Here is a 13,000-nt window from a genome sequence, read left to right on the forward strand (position 1 = left end):
AATACCTCTGTGTCGTAGTTGTATCGTACCACCACCTCGGGCAAAACCCGCAACCCTGTCAAATATTTTTTGGTGTTTTGGGTTTTGCTTGCTAGAATACACGGGCAAATTTATATGGGTATGTAGTGAGGGTTGGAGCCTTATAGTGCAAAAAGTGTTCTCGTTGCTGTTATATGGGCATTCCAGTCGTTTTAAACTAGTTGGGCGTTAAAATGGCAATTAAAGAGTTTATTCAAAGCATGGTACAGCTATACTCGTTTCAAGAACAAGAATGTTCTTTGGAAATTTGGCCGTTTTACGCCGATCACAATAATCCGGTTGCAACAATTTTCACCGCGATCAGCCGTTTGGATTATGTCAAGTCCAAGTCAAACGCATTATACGCGACCCTGTCCCATTAGCAAAGCTTTTTTCTCGTATTCTGGTCTAAACACAAATAGCCTCTTTGCAACCAACCTTCTGGAATATCATTTGCATATTATTTTGACCAAAACCCCCGCTTGCGCACATCAATCACTCACCTTACTTCACCTTTGCTTCAGATCAACCCGCTAATGACCCTTATCTCCACTCCCTTCCCAGCTTCGTGAAAGTAAAACGATCCGCAGAGATGAGGTTGAGGTAAAACATAAAGTTGTGCTTGTTTTTTCGGTCGCATCCTTTTACAAAAACCCCACCATGCACTTTATCTGCATTAAAAATACAATAACTTTAGAAAGCCCCTTGGCTTAACGTGCATTTCGTTATCTCTTTATCTCCGATCGTATGTCGGTGTGGTCGGCACAACACCATTGAACTTGTCCGTTTGTGCCAAAAGTCCCCATTTTTAGGCCCATGTACACAGGCGCAAGTTTGCTTGACGAGGGTCCTCCCCATACGCTATTTTCGTATCCCCAAAATCTCCATCTCCAACCGAAAATTTCCACGCGGGACGTGGAATTGCCCCATCTCCGGTAAAAGTACGCGACGGAATTCCCCCAGGAAACGAACAGCAGACACATGATCTTTTCAGCGTCCCATTGTATTTGTGGTCACCCAGACCGACAAAAAACCTTGTCAGGTATTGGATATCGTCTGTCGGTTCGCGTTTGCCAAGAGACAAACATTGGGAAATGGCAGAAGACTGCTCGCAAATTGCGGCCTTCCATATTTTCCTTAACCTTGGGTAAATAGAAGCGCGAACGTGGGGTGTTGCAGTTGAATGTGGCCGAAGTCTTTTGTGGGCAGCCAAGTGGTGCGGAACCGACGTGCCTGACATTTCTTAACTGGTCGAAATATTTACCTGCGCAACCGCTCCTGCCCAAGGCAATCACGCGCTGGTACTTTTTCGCTGCATTTGCCTTTTTTGTCCGCCAGCAGAAACATGTGTGCAAGTCGCTGAATTTATAAGGTTGCGAGATGAACTGCTGACCACTTTCCAGATTTCCTAGATCAGGTTAGGTTTTGACTAGTGCATCGCAGAGCAATGGAAGTTTGTCTCAGGTTTTTGCTAATTTCAGTTGCTTTGGCGGCAACCTGTAACGGCCAAGCACCTACCACAGGTAAGACAAGTTATATACAGTATGTTAACGTGAATATGCTCACATATTTGATGCATGTGCTTACTTACCATGATGGCGTGTTGTTTTTGTTACAAATCCCGCGGGATCGTAAATGCGTTTTTCCGGAAATTCTTTGGAAGTACCCGGAAATTGTTCGGAAACACATTTGCTCGAGCGGCAAGTATCTGTTGTTAAGTTACAAGCTTTGGCCCTGTTTCGCCTGAGCGATCACCTTTCATGTTTATCGTAGGCTTGTTTCATTGTTCGGTACAGCAGAAGGGATAGATTTCGATGGAGGCGTGCTTTGCGATTTTTACCTAAATTGATGAGGGCATATCTTGGCTTTAGCGCGAACGTAACCCAAATTAACAACGCAAATGATCTATTTGCGAATTACAGTCCTAACTTTGGTGGATGTGTTTGTCTTTTTTCAACATAGCTTCGACCTGGACGCCATAACCCACGATTTAAATACAACAACGAATTAACTAGAAGTGCAAGGCGATAGTTACAAAGCAAAAGATATTTTTGCCCGCCGTAAAGAGTAAGGCCTCCGTGTGTTGTTCAGGTAAATGTCCCCTGATTTTCTGACGTGGTTTGAAAACCCCAGACACGGTTCGAATACGTTCCGTTGTCCGCGTCATGTATGACGACAAACACCGTTCCATTCTTCAATCTTTGTATTTACATTTTGGCTGAATAGCGCTGGTTTAACCGAAATTGACGTTGCCCACGGGCAAGAACCGGTTTCGCTTGGGATGACTTTTTGTATTTAAACCGCAGATTCCAAAGCAAACAAGCTTCTTGGTATTTTTGTGCCGCTGATTGTCACGCCTGTACATTTTGGGCGATCTCGAACCACAAACACGAAGGGAAAATAATCACGTCGTGACATTCCAAAATATCCGAATTCTGACGTGATGCGTTTAAAGCTTTGTTTTGCGACGTTCTCATCAGGCCTAAAAAACACTTGACAATTGCAAGCTTACTTATTTGTTTTGTTGCTTTGTTACACAATGTAGCATTACATTTACATACGATAGCAATTGAAACGTATATCAATCGCCCTCAAACTAATGCACTTGCATACGTACAGAAATTATGTGCGCGTATACTCTATAATCACCGCAAACCTTTGTTGCAGTAATCGATGGAAAAACTTGCTCCCTTCACCAGAAAAACATCACGGTTGTGGCGGGTTGGCCTTACAGACATAACTGCTTCCCAGAAGAAGGCGTGGTTGAAGGGTGGTGCCTGGATTATTACTACGATGACTCTACATATACCCTCCAGGTTAGTTCAAATACGCTCTACAATCAAAGTATAATCTTTTCCGGGTCGCCCTGTAAATCCAAAAATCGAACTTGTTCACAAATGTCAGATAAACGTGACATTGAAGTTACATCTCAGATTGAAAATTCCAAAGGTTTTATTTTAACTTTATAGTTGTTGTTAAAATTTAACGGTTTCCTGTGGTGGCAAACTGATTTGATGTCATCTGGTAATTGTATTTTTTTCAGTGTCGTGCGACCAACATTACAAACGGAATGGTTATCAGCAATACGAGCACAGACTGCATAGATTACCCCGACGCGGAATTAAATTTCTTATCCGTCAATCCGACCGGAACCCCCAGTTGGCAACTTTTTGTCTCAGTAAGTTTTCACATTCGTTTTGCAATCTTTCTGAGCAAAAGCAAAACAAATCTAAACCGAGTTAGTTTACATATTTCGTCAATTGATTTATTTAAATTTTGATCACCAACTGAAGTAATTTTTCCTGAATAAGTTCGTTCTTCAAATTGCTATTTATCCTAAAACTACATCACACTCAAGTAAACGCAACCATTGGAAGATTCTCGACAGCGTAAAATAAGTTAACAATCTCATAAAGCAACCCTTAAATACGATAAACGCATATAAACTGAAATAGTTCCGCATCATTCAAAAAACCTGTTTTTAGGCTGAGGAATCATCCAGCATGGCGGCCCCGCTGTGTCGGGTGTACAACGTAACCTTTACCCCGAAAGTTGAAGCGTCGACCTGCGAAGGGTCAGCTGCCACATTTTCAAGCTTCATCTCGAGTGTGTCTAACGGACAGCCCACTTTTACTCTTAATTGTCCAGGTAAACTGATATACGCTGTCCCGATACACCGTATCCAACACAGGACAAATCAACTTTTATTACCACGCGATTCTGGTCAAAGAAACCATCTGTTGTGTAATTGTCTTACAGTTGACCTTACCAAAGGGCGCTTTACATTCGCCGTGTAATCAACGTGTCTTGCAATATGACTTGCGCCTGTGGAATTACTGCGCACCTCAGTATTAGTTCATTGCTTTTCTGGCGTTATTTGCGTGTTTGCTTAAAACCTACGCTCCGTTTTGTACCAATACATTCGAACTATTTGTGACTCAAAAACATAAAAATTATTTGGCGACGAGGATGGGATTCGAATCCTCGCGTGCAAAGCACTATTTGTAACTTAAGAATACAACACCATCTGACCTACATATATTTGAATTGCAGTGGACGCGCAGGTCGACGCAACGCAGGTGACCGTGGAGTGGTTACACGAGTGTGGACCTTTACCTCCCAACCGAACAGAGCAGAGACCAGGAAGCCTTGGACTCCCAGCAGTAAGTAGATTTTAGTGGTTGGCATTTCTTCAACCATACAACTGCAATTGTTTATAAACACAATCATATGTTTTTATAACTAAAAAAGGGAAGATTGAGTGATTTTTAGGACTGGCCTAGAATGCTGCTAAATCGTCCAACCATGATATTGCTTTTTTGAATAAATATATTTCGCCTATACGTCATCGTCAGCAATCTAGGCCAGTCCTAGAAATCACTTTTTGCAACTTTAGTGGTTTTATCCCAAAAGCAACCCATGTTGTCAGTGATGGGAGATCCATGCTTTTTGCAAGCATTTTTACACACAAAAAGGAAAGATATGCGTTTGTTGTGCATAATATTATGAAAAAGTACTTTTAGACTTTTGCCAAGTTCTCTTTAAATCGGAGCAAACGAAACACTCACAGGACAACTTATCCTTTTTTATTTCAGTTGCATCTCTCGGATGTGAGATATGACTTGGCTGGCAATTACACCTGCGCTGTCACCTACAATGGCATGACAAGATTTTTTCATGTTGCTATTTGTGTTGAACGTAAGTTCCCGCCGTTTCAGTTACAATTTGTACAAAAGCGTCTTCTTGTTACACAGGGGTTGGCACATTTTTAATTTGGGGAAACGGTTTAACAGGCGGGTCGTCGAATATTAATTGGAGAACGACTGTTTTTTTAACCAATTTATATATATATTAAACAGGTATCAAAGAAGTTTAAAACGTGGTACTCTTAATCGCAGTCTGAACATTGCTCTTAAAACAGGCAATAAATTATTCTGGTGGGCCAAATTGGAAAACCAAACGTCCAAGATTTGGTCCGCTGGCGATAGTGTGCCCGGGTTCTTATATCTATGGTGTTGACAAGAGTTTAATTTTTATTGCATATTTGCAGCACCGGCGGCCACTGAGGCACCATTAGTGAAATGCGAAAGAGACAACACGGAGGTTTTCGTTGGTGATGACGTCACGTTTACCTGCGCCATTTCCTTCGGAAGTGGAATTCCCCCCGTCTTGTTTTTCACGACCTTTTGGTTCAAGGTATTTTGTTGCGAGCGCAGGCCTTTGCTGCTTCTGTTAAAGCTGAAATGTGGGGGAAGAGGTTTTCATTTTATATATCGCAGGAAAGTGAGGAGATTTGCGTGAACGGAAGGGCAAACGAAACGTCGACCAACGGAAATGACACTGACACAAGTTGCATTTAGTGAGTAAGAGTTTGAGTTGTCCAAACGGTTTGACTTAAACGAAAGGAATTTCTGGGCCTAACACTGCTGGAAAAAGTTGTTTTCCCAAACATCCGTCCTGCATCAAAATTGTCCACATAAATTTTCTTTGCGAGAAGACTTCCTAACTACAAAAAAACCTTTTAATATTTTGCCTGCTTTCAAAAAGAAACAATGGCCGATTTTGTTAAAATGAGTATTCTGGATGAACAAAATACATACACGATTCTCGCATTTTGCATTCGTCCTGACGGCAGTTTTTTTTGCAGTTTCATTGAAAATCCGTTCGGGCAAAGTTGTTTCAATCAAGCAAGCGATGAGAAGGTGATAATTACGGCCAACCTTACTTTGAGGTGAGAAGCAAATGGTTTGACAGCTTTGGTAAACCCCCGAAACCCTCGTTTCGAAACTAGCACGGATTTTCGGTTTTTCGGCACGGCATACTGAGTTTCGGCACGGCATACTTAGTTTTCAAGTGTGAGCCAGGTGAAGCTGAACCAATTTGACTTCGCAGAAACGTTCAGAAAGACGATTTCGGCAACTACACCATCACGGTGAGGACCCCCTCCAATAACGAAACAGAAACCATCACATTGTCTGAGAAACCTCAACCGCCACCAATCCCTCTTATTGTGGGGCTCGTCGTTGGAATCTCATTGTTCGTTATAATTGCCGGCATTCTCCTCTACGTCTTTCGGTTCTACGTAAAGGTCTATTGGAAGAAGTGGTTCGGCGCTTACGAAAGAGGTATTGTGGTTTAAAGCCTTACCGCTAGCGGCGTGAAAATAGCCTTTCGAAGAAAGAAAATGTTAATCCCTTTCTCTTTAACCGCCACCATTGATTGATTGATTGTACGACAGAGCTAAAAGAGGGCGAGTTACCATATTCGGGCAAATCTCAACGTTTGCTAAATTTTAGAAACAAAATTTCAAAACACGACAGTATTTGTACAAAGTTGTGTTTAAAACACATAATGTAGTTTTACGCTAAGTTTGGGGTAATTTGGAAACGTGTTAATGTGGTGTGCATGCATTTTCTGTCTCAAATCCATTCCTGCTTCAAATCCAAGTAGGAAGTTGGACTTAAGACTCATCGAAACGTTACTATTTTAATGTAAAAACGCCTCTGTGTCTTTACAACATCGTATATTATTCAAGGATCGGATTTTAATAACAAGTTAACAGCCTACATCGTCAAAGCATTGTTTGGCGACACCTGTTTATAATCCTGTACCGTTGCAGACGACCGTGAGACAGACGCCTACATCTCTTATCATGCACAGTTAAACCTGGACGCAGGGGCCAGAGATCTTGCCATGGGTGCGAGGGAAGTGACCACGACAGAGTTGCGTTCGCTTGGATTTGATCGTATTAACGACCAACACAAGAATTTCGAACCAGGCCGTAAGTGCTGGTTATGAGCAAATCGTGGGTTTGTTCAACTTATTTTCAGGGCTGGGTAAATGTATTGATGGTGCATCAACGTGGGTAATATATGTAAGGAAAAAGATCCTTGAGCAACCTATTTAAAAAAGTTGGACAAAACGTGACATTAGTTTTTTGTCCTTACTGGCAATGAGTAACGTTACAATGAGTTGTGGTACGTTTCAGTCATATTTTAAGACAAATCTATAGAAATAAAGCTGATCATTTTAAGGTAATCATTAAATCCAAACAAGAAATGAAATGGATGTTATACACAGTGTATCTAAAACCACAATTTTGCATTTACTTCTAGTGGTTGCTGAGGTGGTGATGAACGCTGTCCAGAAAAGTCACCGTGTTGTGATTATTCTCTCGCACGAGTACATTCAAGAGGAGAAATCGATCGCCAATCTTCAGCAGGTTGGCAGCAGAACGTTTTTGCAAATAACCTTTAAATCTCAAACTTTCTTGATCTCCAGCAGGTGTTCTTAAACTTTATGTTATTCGAGCCGATTTTGAAGCAAAAAAATCTGTGCGACTGATGACTTATTATTGACTTATAATGACTTATATATAATATAATATGTTGAGGTCACGCCTCATTACATACGGCGGCAACAATGCGCTTGCATGACGCGGCTGTGGCAGTTCTTTCCACGTGATTAGCATTTGTGCGTGTTACTTGAAATGCAATTAATTTCCCCTTTAAATGCGTGTGTGCATTATCTTGTTTCCATTCTATGATTTGCAACTATACGAACAAATACAAAGAAACACAACATAATATAATGACTTATAATTGATGATTAAAAAATATACGGTCTATAGTAAATCATAAATAGTGGTATTTTTCTGTCGCCCCCCCAAAATTACATTTGGCTATACCTGAAAAACAAATTTTAGTGTCATATTGCGTTTCGAATTTTATACGGAAGCCCCTGGCCTACACTGTAATAATTTCCTTCTTATTTCATAGTACAGCAATCTGGATAAATTTCAAGTAAACTTGTTTTTGTCAGGCTGTGATGGAAAACATCGAAACGGGAAAGAAAATAATTTTCGTCATGCTGCCCGGAACGATGGAGATGGCAAAACAGAGAGCTAAGGATGGCCAGGATCGCTATAGGATGATTGGAAGATTGCTAAAGGTTGGTTTATGATAAAGCCTAACTCTAACCCTAACCCTAACTCTAAATACAACATCATGCTATAGCACAGCAGTTTCAGTAGAATTTTATTTATGAGCATATATTAAAGGTTTGGATTGCATTTTGCTACAGAACAAACTATTTTAGGAATTGTTACATGAAAAACAATTACCACTTCTACAACCACCATGTAGTCCAGGGCTTCTAAAACTTTTCGCTTGTGACCCCTTTCAGATCCCTCGCGTTTAAAAGTTAACATATATTTGCATTTTCATTTAAATTTATAAAACGTTTAAAAACTTTCAAATGGCCCAACATACACGTATGGGGTCGTAGTTTGGGAAGTAGTACAGTTTTTTTGTGCCAAACTGGTGTACTGTTGGCGACCCTTAAAATCGTCGTGAAAACGATTTTTTTTCTTCCGTTGTTTTTTTTATTGAAAAAAGGACGCTAAAGGCGTACACTTGAAGAAAAGGCTAAGCAAGAAGACAAAAAAACAATGGTTAATCACAATGGCGAGAAATCAGCAAAAGAGAGTCAAGTTACTTGGGTATATGCTTCACGTCAAGCAGCGTAGGACCACTTTCTTTTGTAATAATTCGGTTCGGTACGGTATTTTTCACTGGCGATGTTTAGTTCTATAGATCTTGTTTTTTGCAACATATTTACAAATTCTGTTATTGTTGGTTTCCTCTTACCGTATTTGCATCGATAAATCACAAATCTGGCACAAAGAAGAGCGCAATTTAAATTGCATTCAAAAATATTGTTATTTTCATGTCTACCGAACAGTAAATGCGCAGGAGAAAAATACAAGGGTACACGAAGTTTAGCACTGAGCCAACTGCATACATTTTCCCAGTAATGTGCTGCAATAGGGCAATATACAAATAAATGTAAAACCGTTTATTCGGCATTAGATGCTGCTGCCTAATTTTACCTCTTAATTTACCTTTTAAGTGCTGCCACGCCATCCAGTGGTCAAACAGAAGTGACTTCAACAAGAACAAATTCCGCCTCCACCTTGAGTATGCGATGCCGAAGCTACGTCACAGGAACCTCACCCTCGAAAATGGATCCAACATTTACGAAAACGGCCACGCCCTTTCCGAAGTAAATGGTGGAAACCGAATCGGTGTGGAAATAGGTAAATTTGCAACCAGTATTTAGGAAGTCCCGTACAATGTGTGTGCAGTTAGTGGTTGAATGTGTATCTTATTACGAAGCGATGCTTTTGCTTTCGTGCATGTGAAATGACATGCCTCCAGAGGTTTTTCCTGCTTTTAACAACTATACTTATATGTATTTAGGCGAAAAGGAAAACCACATGTAAAAAGACGTCGGCACCGTGACGTCATCCAATGCAGTATTTTTGTTAACCTCATGAATTGATGCTTCGCAGCTGGTGCACATAATACCAGTGGCCAAAGTAAAATTTTTGTATATTGTGGGCGGAGTTGGTTACTGCGCATGTTTATTACTTGTATATTTTGGTGCTCATGTCTAACTGTAAATATGCTTCTTCCATGATACCTTACTTCTTCAAAAGGTAAACATTACCATTTATCGAAACGTTTCATAATAATACAGCGAAAAGTTAAAGTCATTTGTTGGGTCATTGTTTGTCAGCGGCTATAAGGGCCGCATGCTGGTCACAATTAAAAGTCCAATGAATGCAAATGCAAGGAAGCACAGTGTTTTGTTCTTTCGAAAAGACTTTAAAACATCACCGTTTTCTCATGTAAATTCATCCACAATATTTGCATCAAACCTCAACAAGAGCACATTTTCAAAAAATTACCTAGTATGAAAGTTTATACCTAACCATGGTAACAACCATTGCGAATTCTTGGAGTTTTTGCTGCTGAAAAGATCGTCGGTAAGTGCGCCTGGCACAAGAGTGGGATAACAAAATACGCGCGTATGTAAAGCTATCAGATCTATGGGGCCCAGAAAACACTAAAATAGATCGAATCACTTCTTCGTGAACCATTGCGGAAATGTTTTTACAACAACCTTGACTCTAAGAGCAAAGTGGTCGGCAACGAAGCAGAACATGTCATTTGGGCTGGATTTACAGACCCGCAAAAACCCCAATTCAGTATTAGTTTAACACACGCCCAACCGTGCTGAACGAAGGTGGAAATTTCGAAGGAGTTTCCCCGTGCAAACAAAGACATGTTTTTAACGCAAAAACTTCGAACAAAGCATTCCCTTTTCATGCTATTCCAACCTTTGTGTGGGCTTTGGACTTAGTATAAGCCTGCGGTGGACTGCTCTACAAAATGATTGATACATTTTATACTGGAGACATGGTGACGTGGGTAATTTCCTATGCGCAAACCTTGCACGTCAGTTTGCTCCTGCGTGATGCTGTTGTGAGGTATATTGACAAATTTAAACTAAAAATACCTCACACAACTGTAGCGCAAACCGAAACTTGAATCTCAGCACTTAGTTTAGAGACCTGAATACTATTTGACTGCATTAGATTGTTTAATATTTGGCACAAATGCAAAATTAGCTTAAACGTATTTACCGCGAATGAAGATAAAATAAAGATTTGACTGTATTGTTAGATGATGTTATAGGCACCATGGTCAGCGCGCAGGAAAACAACAAATAATTTTACTCACGGATGTAACAGAAAATAGCACAACGTTCGACGCCATAATGTGTATGTTCGTTGATTTTCATGATAATGAACAAATGTCTGGAATTGATTTACCGCAACATCGGTTAGAGATCTACTTCTGTGCGCAAAACCCAACCAGAACTGCACGCTACTAAAGTTGGGGAAACACCTATGACGAAAGAACAATTGCACCACTTTTAGATACGCCAAGCGCCACTGAAATACTATGAGTAAGAAACTTATCAGCTTTGGAGGTGAACCATCTCATCTTAGGCGCAATTGGTAACGACATCTCACAGCAAATGGAGTCGAAACCGTCGCAGGTTCGGTTTACGAGTGAGAGAATTAAACACCTTCTTAATGACGGCAGAAGCGTAAATCAAGTTATCGAGGACATTCAAATCAGAACAGTGACAATTCATGAGTGCCCACACATTCGCGTTTTTCGACCTAAAGGGAGCAGTAAGCTGTACAGCACCGACAACCAGTGGCTGTACATTTATCGAGTGCTGGAGAAACGAGGCTTGTTGGAATCGATGAAAGTGGAACAGACACACCAACCTCACAGCTTCAAATTTACAGAAAGTTGCGGTTTAAGTGTGGAAGTTGTTCAAGACAAAACCCACCCGCACGATTTCGAATTGTCGCCTCGACCCTCTGCCAACCAATTGTCCCGTATCAGGTCAACGCCTTCGAAGCCGGCGGTGGACAGGTGAGGTGGCCAAATTGCTACTGCAGTACTTCTGTTGCTTACCCCACTCACAACACAAAGGAGAGGCTGTTTGTTGTTTAAACTTGAACTGTCACCTTTTACAGTGTCAAACCTCATTCGTGCATTGTTGAAGTCTCAGAAGAAGACAACTTGAGTTTGACGTCATCGGACAATGGATATAGCACCGAGGCGACTTCAAGCGGATATTGGTGCTATTTCCTATAAATACTGAAACCGACTGATCTTTGTAGGTTGGATTGAGAACTTCAAAGGTTTTGCCAAATAGCTTATCCAATATTTTAATTCAGGAGTCGAAACTACCAAATAAGGATGGGATCAAGCAAACAATTATCGACAACATTTTTTGTGGTATAGACAGATCGCCTTGCATAGTTTCAGCGCTTTTCAACAACAGTTTTTATATCGTGTTGTGTTATAGTACTTGGGAAATGTATGACGAAAGTTCGTCGTTTTGTGTGTGCTCTGCAACCGTATTCAAAAAAACATGTAGAAAATGCGAGGATTGAAAAACACAACCTTGGCGAAAAACATTCTATTATGGAGAAAAAGAACCATGGGTACAATAAAAAAGACACGTTCATTGCAGCGCTCTCAAAACCCTGATGACCTTACATATAACAACAGCGTAGGTCTTTATTGTTCGTTTGAACTTACAAGCAAAGCGTCCTAACACAACTAACAAAAATCATTGTTGAGTCACAATGTAGCGTTTGTGTTCAGGGGGATTCCCCGCAACGCTGAAATATATTTCGCTCTATTATTCGGTTTCATATGTGCTACACGCATCATCTTGGCAGATACGGGGCTAGCGAGCAACATGTGGTTAAGACCCTCTCAAATTCGTTTTACCCAAGACGATATACACTACAACATGTGGGGAAGCATTGACGTAAACGAGATCATCGATGACATTGCAGCAGGTCGAAAATCCGTGAACAGTTTCGAAAAAATCAAGGTGGTCGAACGCGATGGGAAATATTACAGCTTGGACAATCGACGACTCTACGTGTTTCGGGTGTTGGAGAAAATGGGAAAGCTTTGGGACGTTGAAGTTGATTATCCAAATGATTGGGACAGCGGCAAGTTTACAACACAGAACGACGGATACTCTGTCACCATGAGACACGGAACAGTTCGCGATCATACGTTCGAGAACCTGAGGCCATAATATGTGACCTTGTAACATTTGATTTTTAGCAACTGCAAATCACAAAGCTGTGTTGATTTTAACTTTTGGATTGCTACTGTTATTACAGCTATAGCTTCGTTGTGAAATGATTCACATTTGGAATGAGCAAAGTTAGTACAGAAACAAATCAACAAGGAATATATGCGTGAAGTAATATAGGTACAAACGTGCTCGTGCTATTTCCCTGAGATTGGGCTTCGTTGTTTACTCCCCGCTGCAGATCAATAAACAAACTGTATTCCCTAGCAAAAACTGCCGAAGTCCTCAATTGTTTTAATGTTTGGCGCTAACTTACAAGACCAGGAAAATGGGGGTTTCGTATTTACTGTGTATAGTATGGGAAACCTTAGAATGCAGTGACTTTGGCCACAGATAAAATTGCCTTTCCACTGGACAAACCGCTGAATAATAAATTTCACATAATGTGCGTTCAGCAGCTTCGATCAATTAGTGATAACAGTGCCTTACACTAGCA

At 40.8% G+C, this 13,000-nt stretch overlaps 2 protein-coding genes across 2 annotated transcripts; both read left to right on the plus strand.

Annotated features, from left to right (window-relative positions):
• Positions 1-1,120: 1,120 nt before the first annotated feature.
• Positions 1,121-9,574, plus strand: LOC145910812 (interleukin-1 receptor accessory protein-like 1). The gene is made up of 15 exons (XM_082998019.1): positions 1,121-1,541; positions 2,686-2,834; positions 3,062-3,196; positions 3,504-3,666; positions 4,072-4,181; positions 4,614-4,716; positions 5,069-5,214; positions 5,298-5,377; positions 5,666-5,749; positions 5,911-6,143; positions 6,638-6,799; positions 7,134-7,240; positions 7,840-7,968; positions 8,929-9,115; positions 9,279-9,574. The coding sequence occupies exons 1-15, from the start codon at positions 1,466-1,468 to the stop codon at positions 9,299-9,301; spliced, it is 1,887 nt and encodes a 628-aa protein (XP_082854145.1). The 5' UTR covers positions 1,121-1,465; the 3' UTR covers positions 9,302-9,574.
• A 1,270-nt stretch (positions 9,575-10,844) lies between these two features.
• LOC145911351 (uncharacterized) lies at positions 10,845-12,905 on the plus strand. Its single transcript, XM_082998666.1, has 3 exons — positions 10,845-11,315; positions 11,420-11,562; positions 11,624-12,905. The coding sequence occupies exon 3, from the start codon at positions 12,154-12,156 to the stop codon at positions 12,502-12,504; it is 351 nt and encodes a 116-aa protein (XP_082854792.1). The 5' UTR covers positions 10,845-11,315; positions 11,420-11,562; positions 11,624-12,153; the 3' UTR covers positions 12,505-12,905.
• Positions 12,906-13,000: the final 95 nt, after the last annotated feature.

This window comes from Ascidia mentula, chromosome 8 (assembly GCF_947561715.1).
Source record: "Ascidia mentula chromosome 8, kaAscMent1.1, whole genome shotgun sequence".
In the NCBI taxonomy this organism is placed as follows: Eukaryota; Metazoa; Chordata; class Ascidiacea; order Phlebobranchia; family Ascidiidae; genus Ascidia; species Ascidia mentula.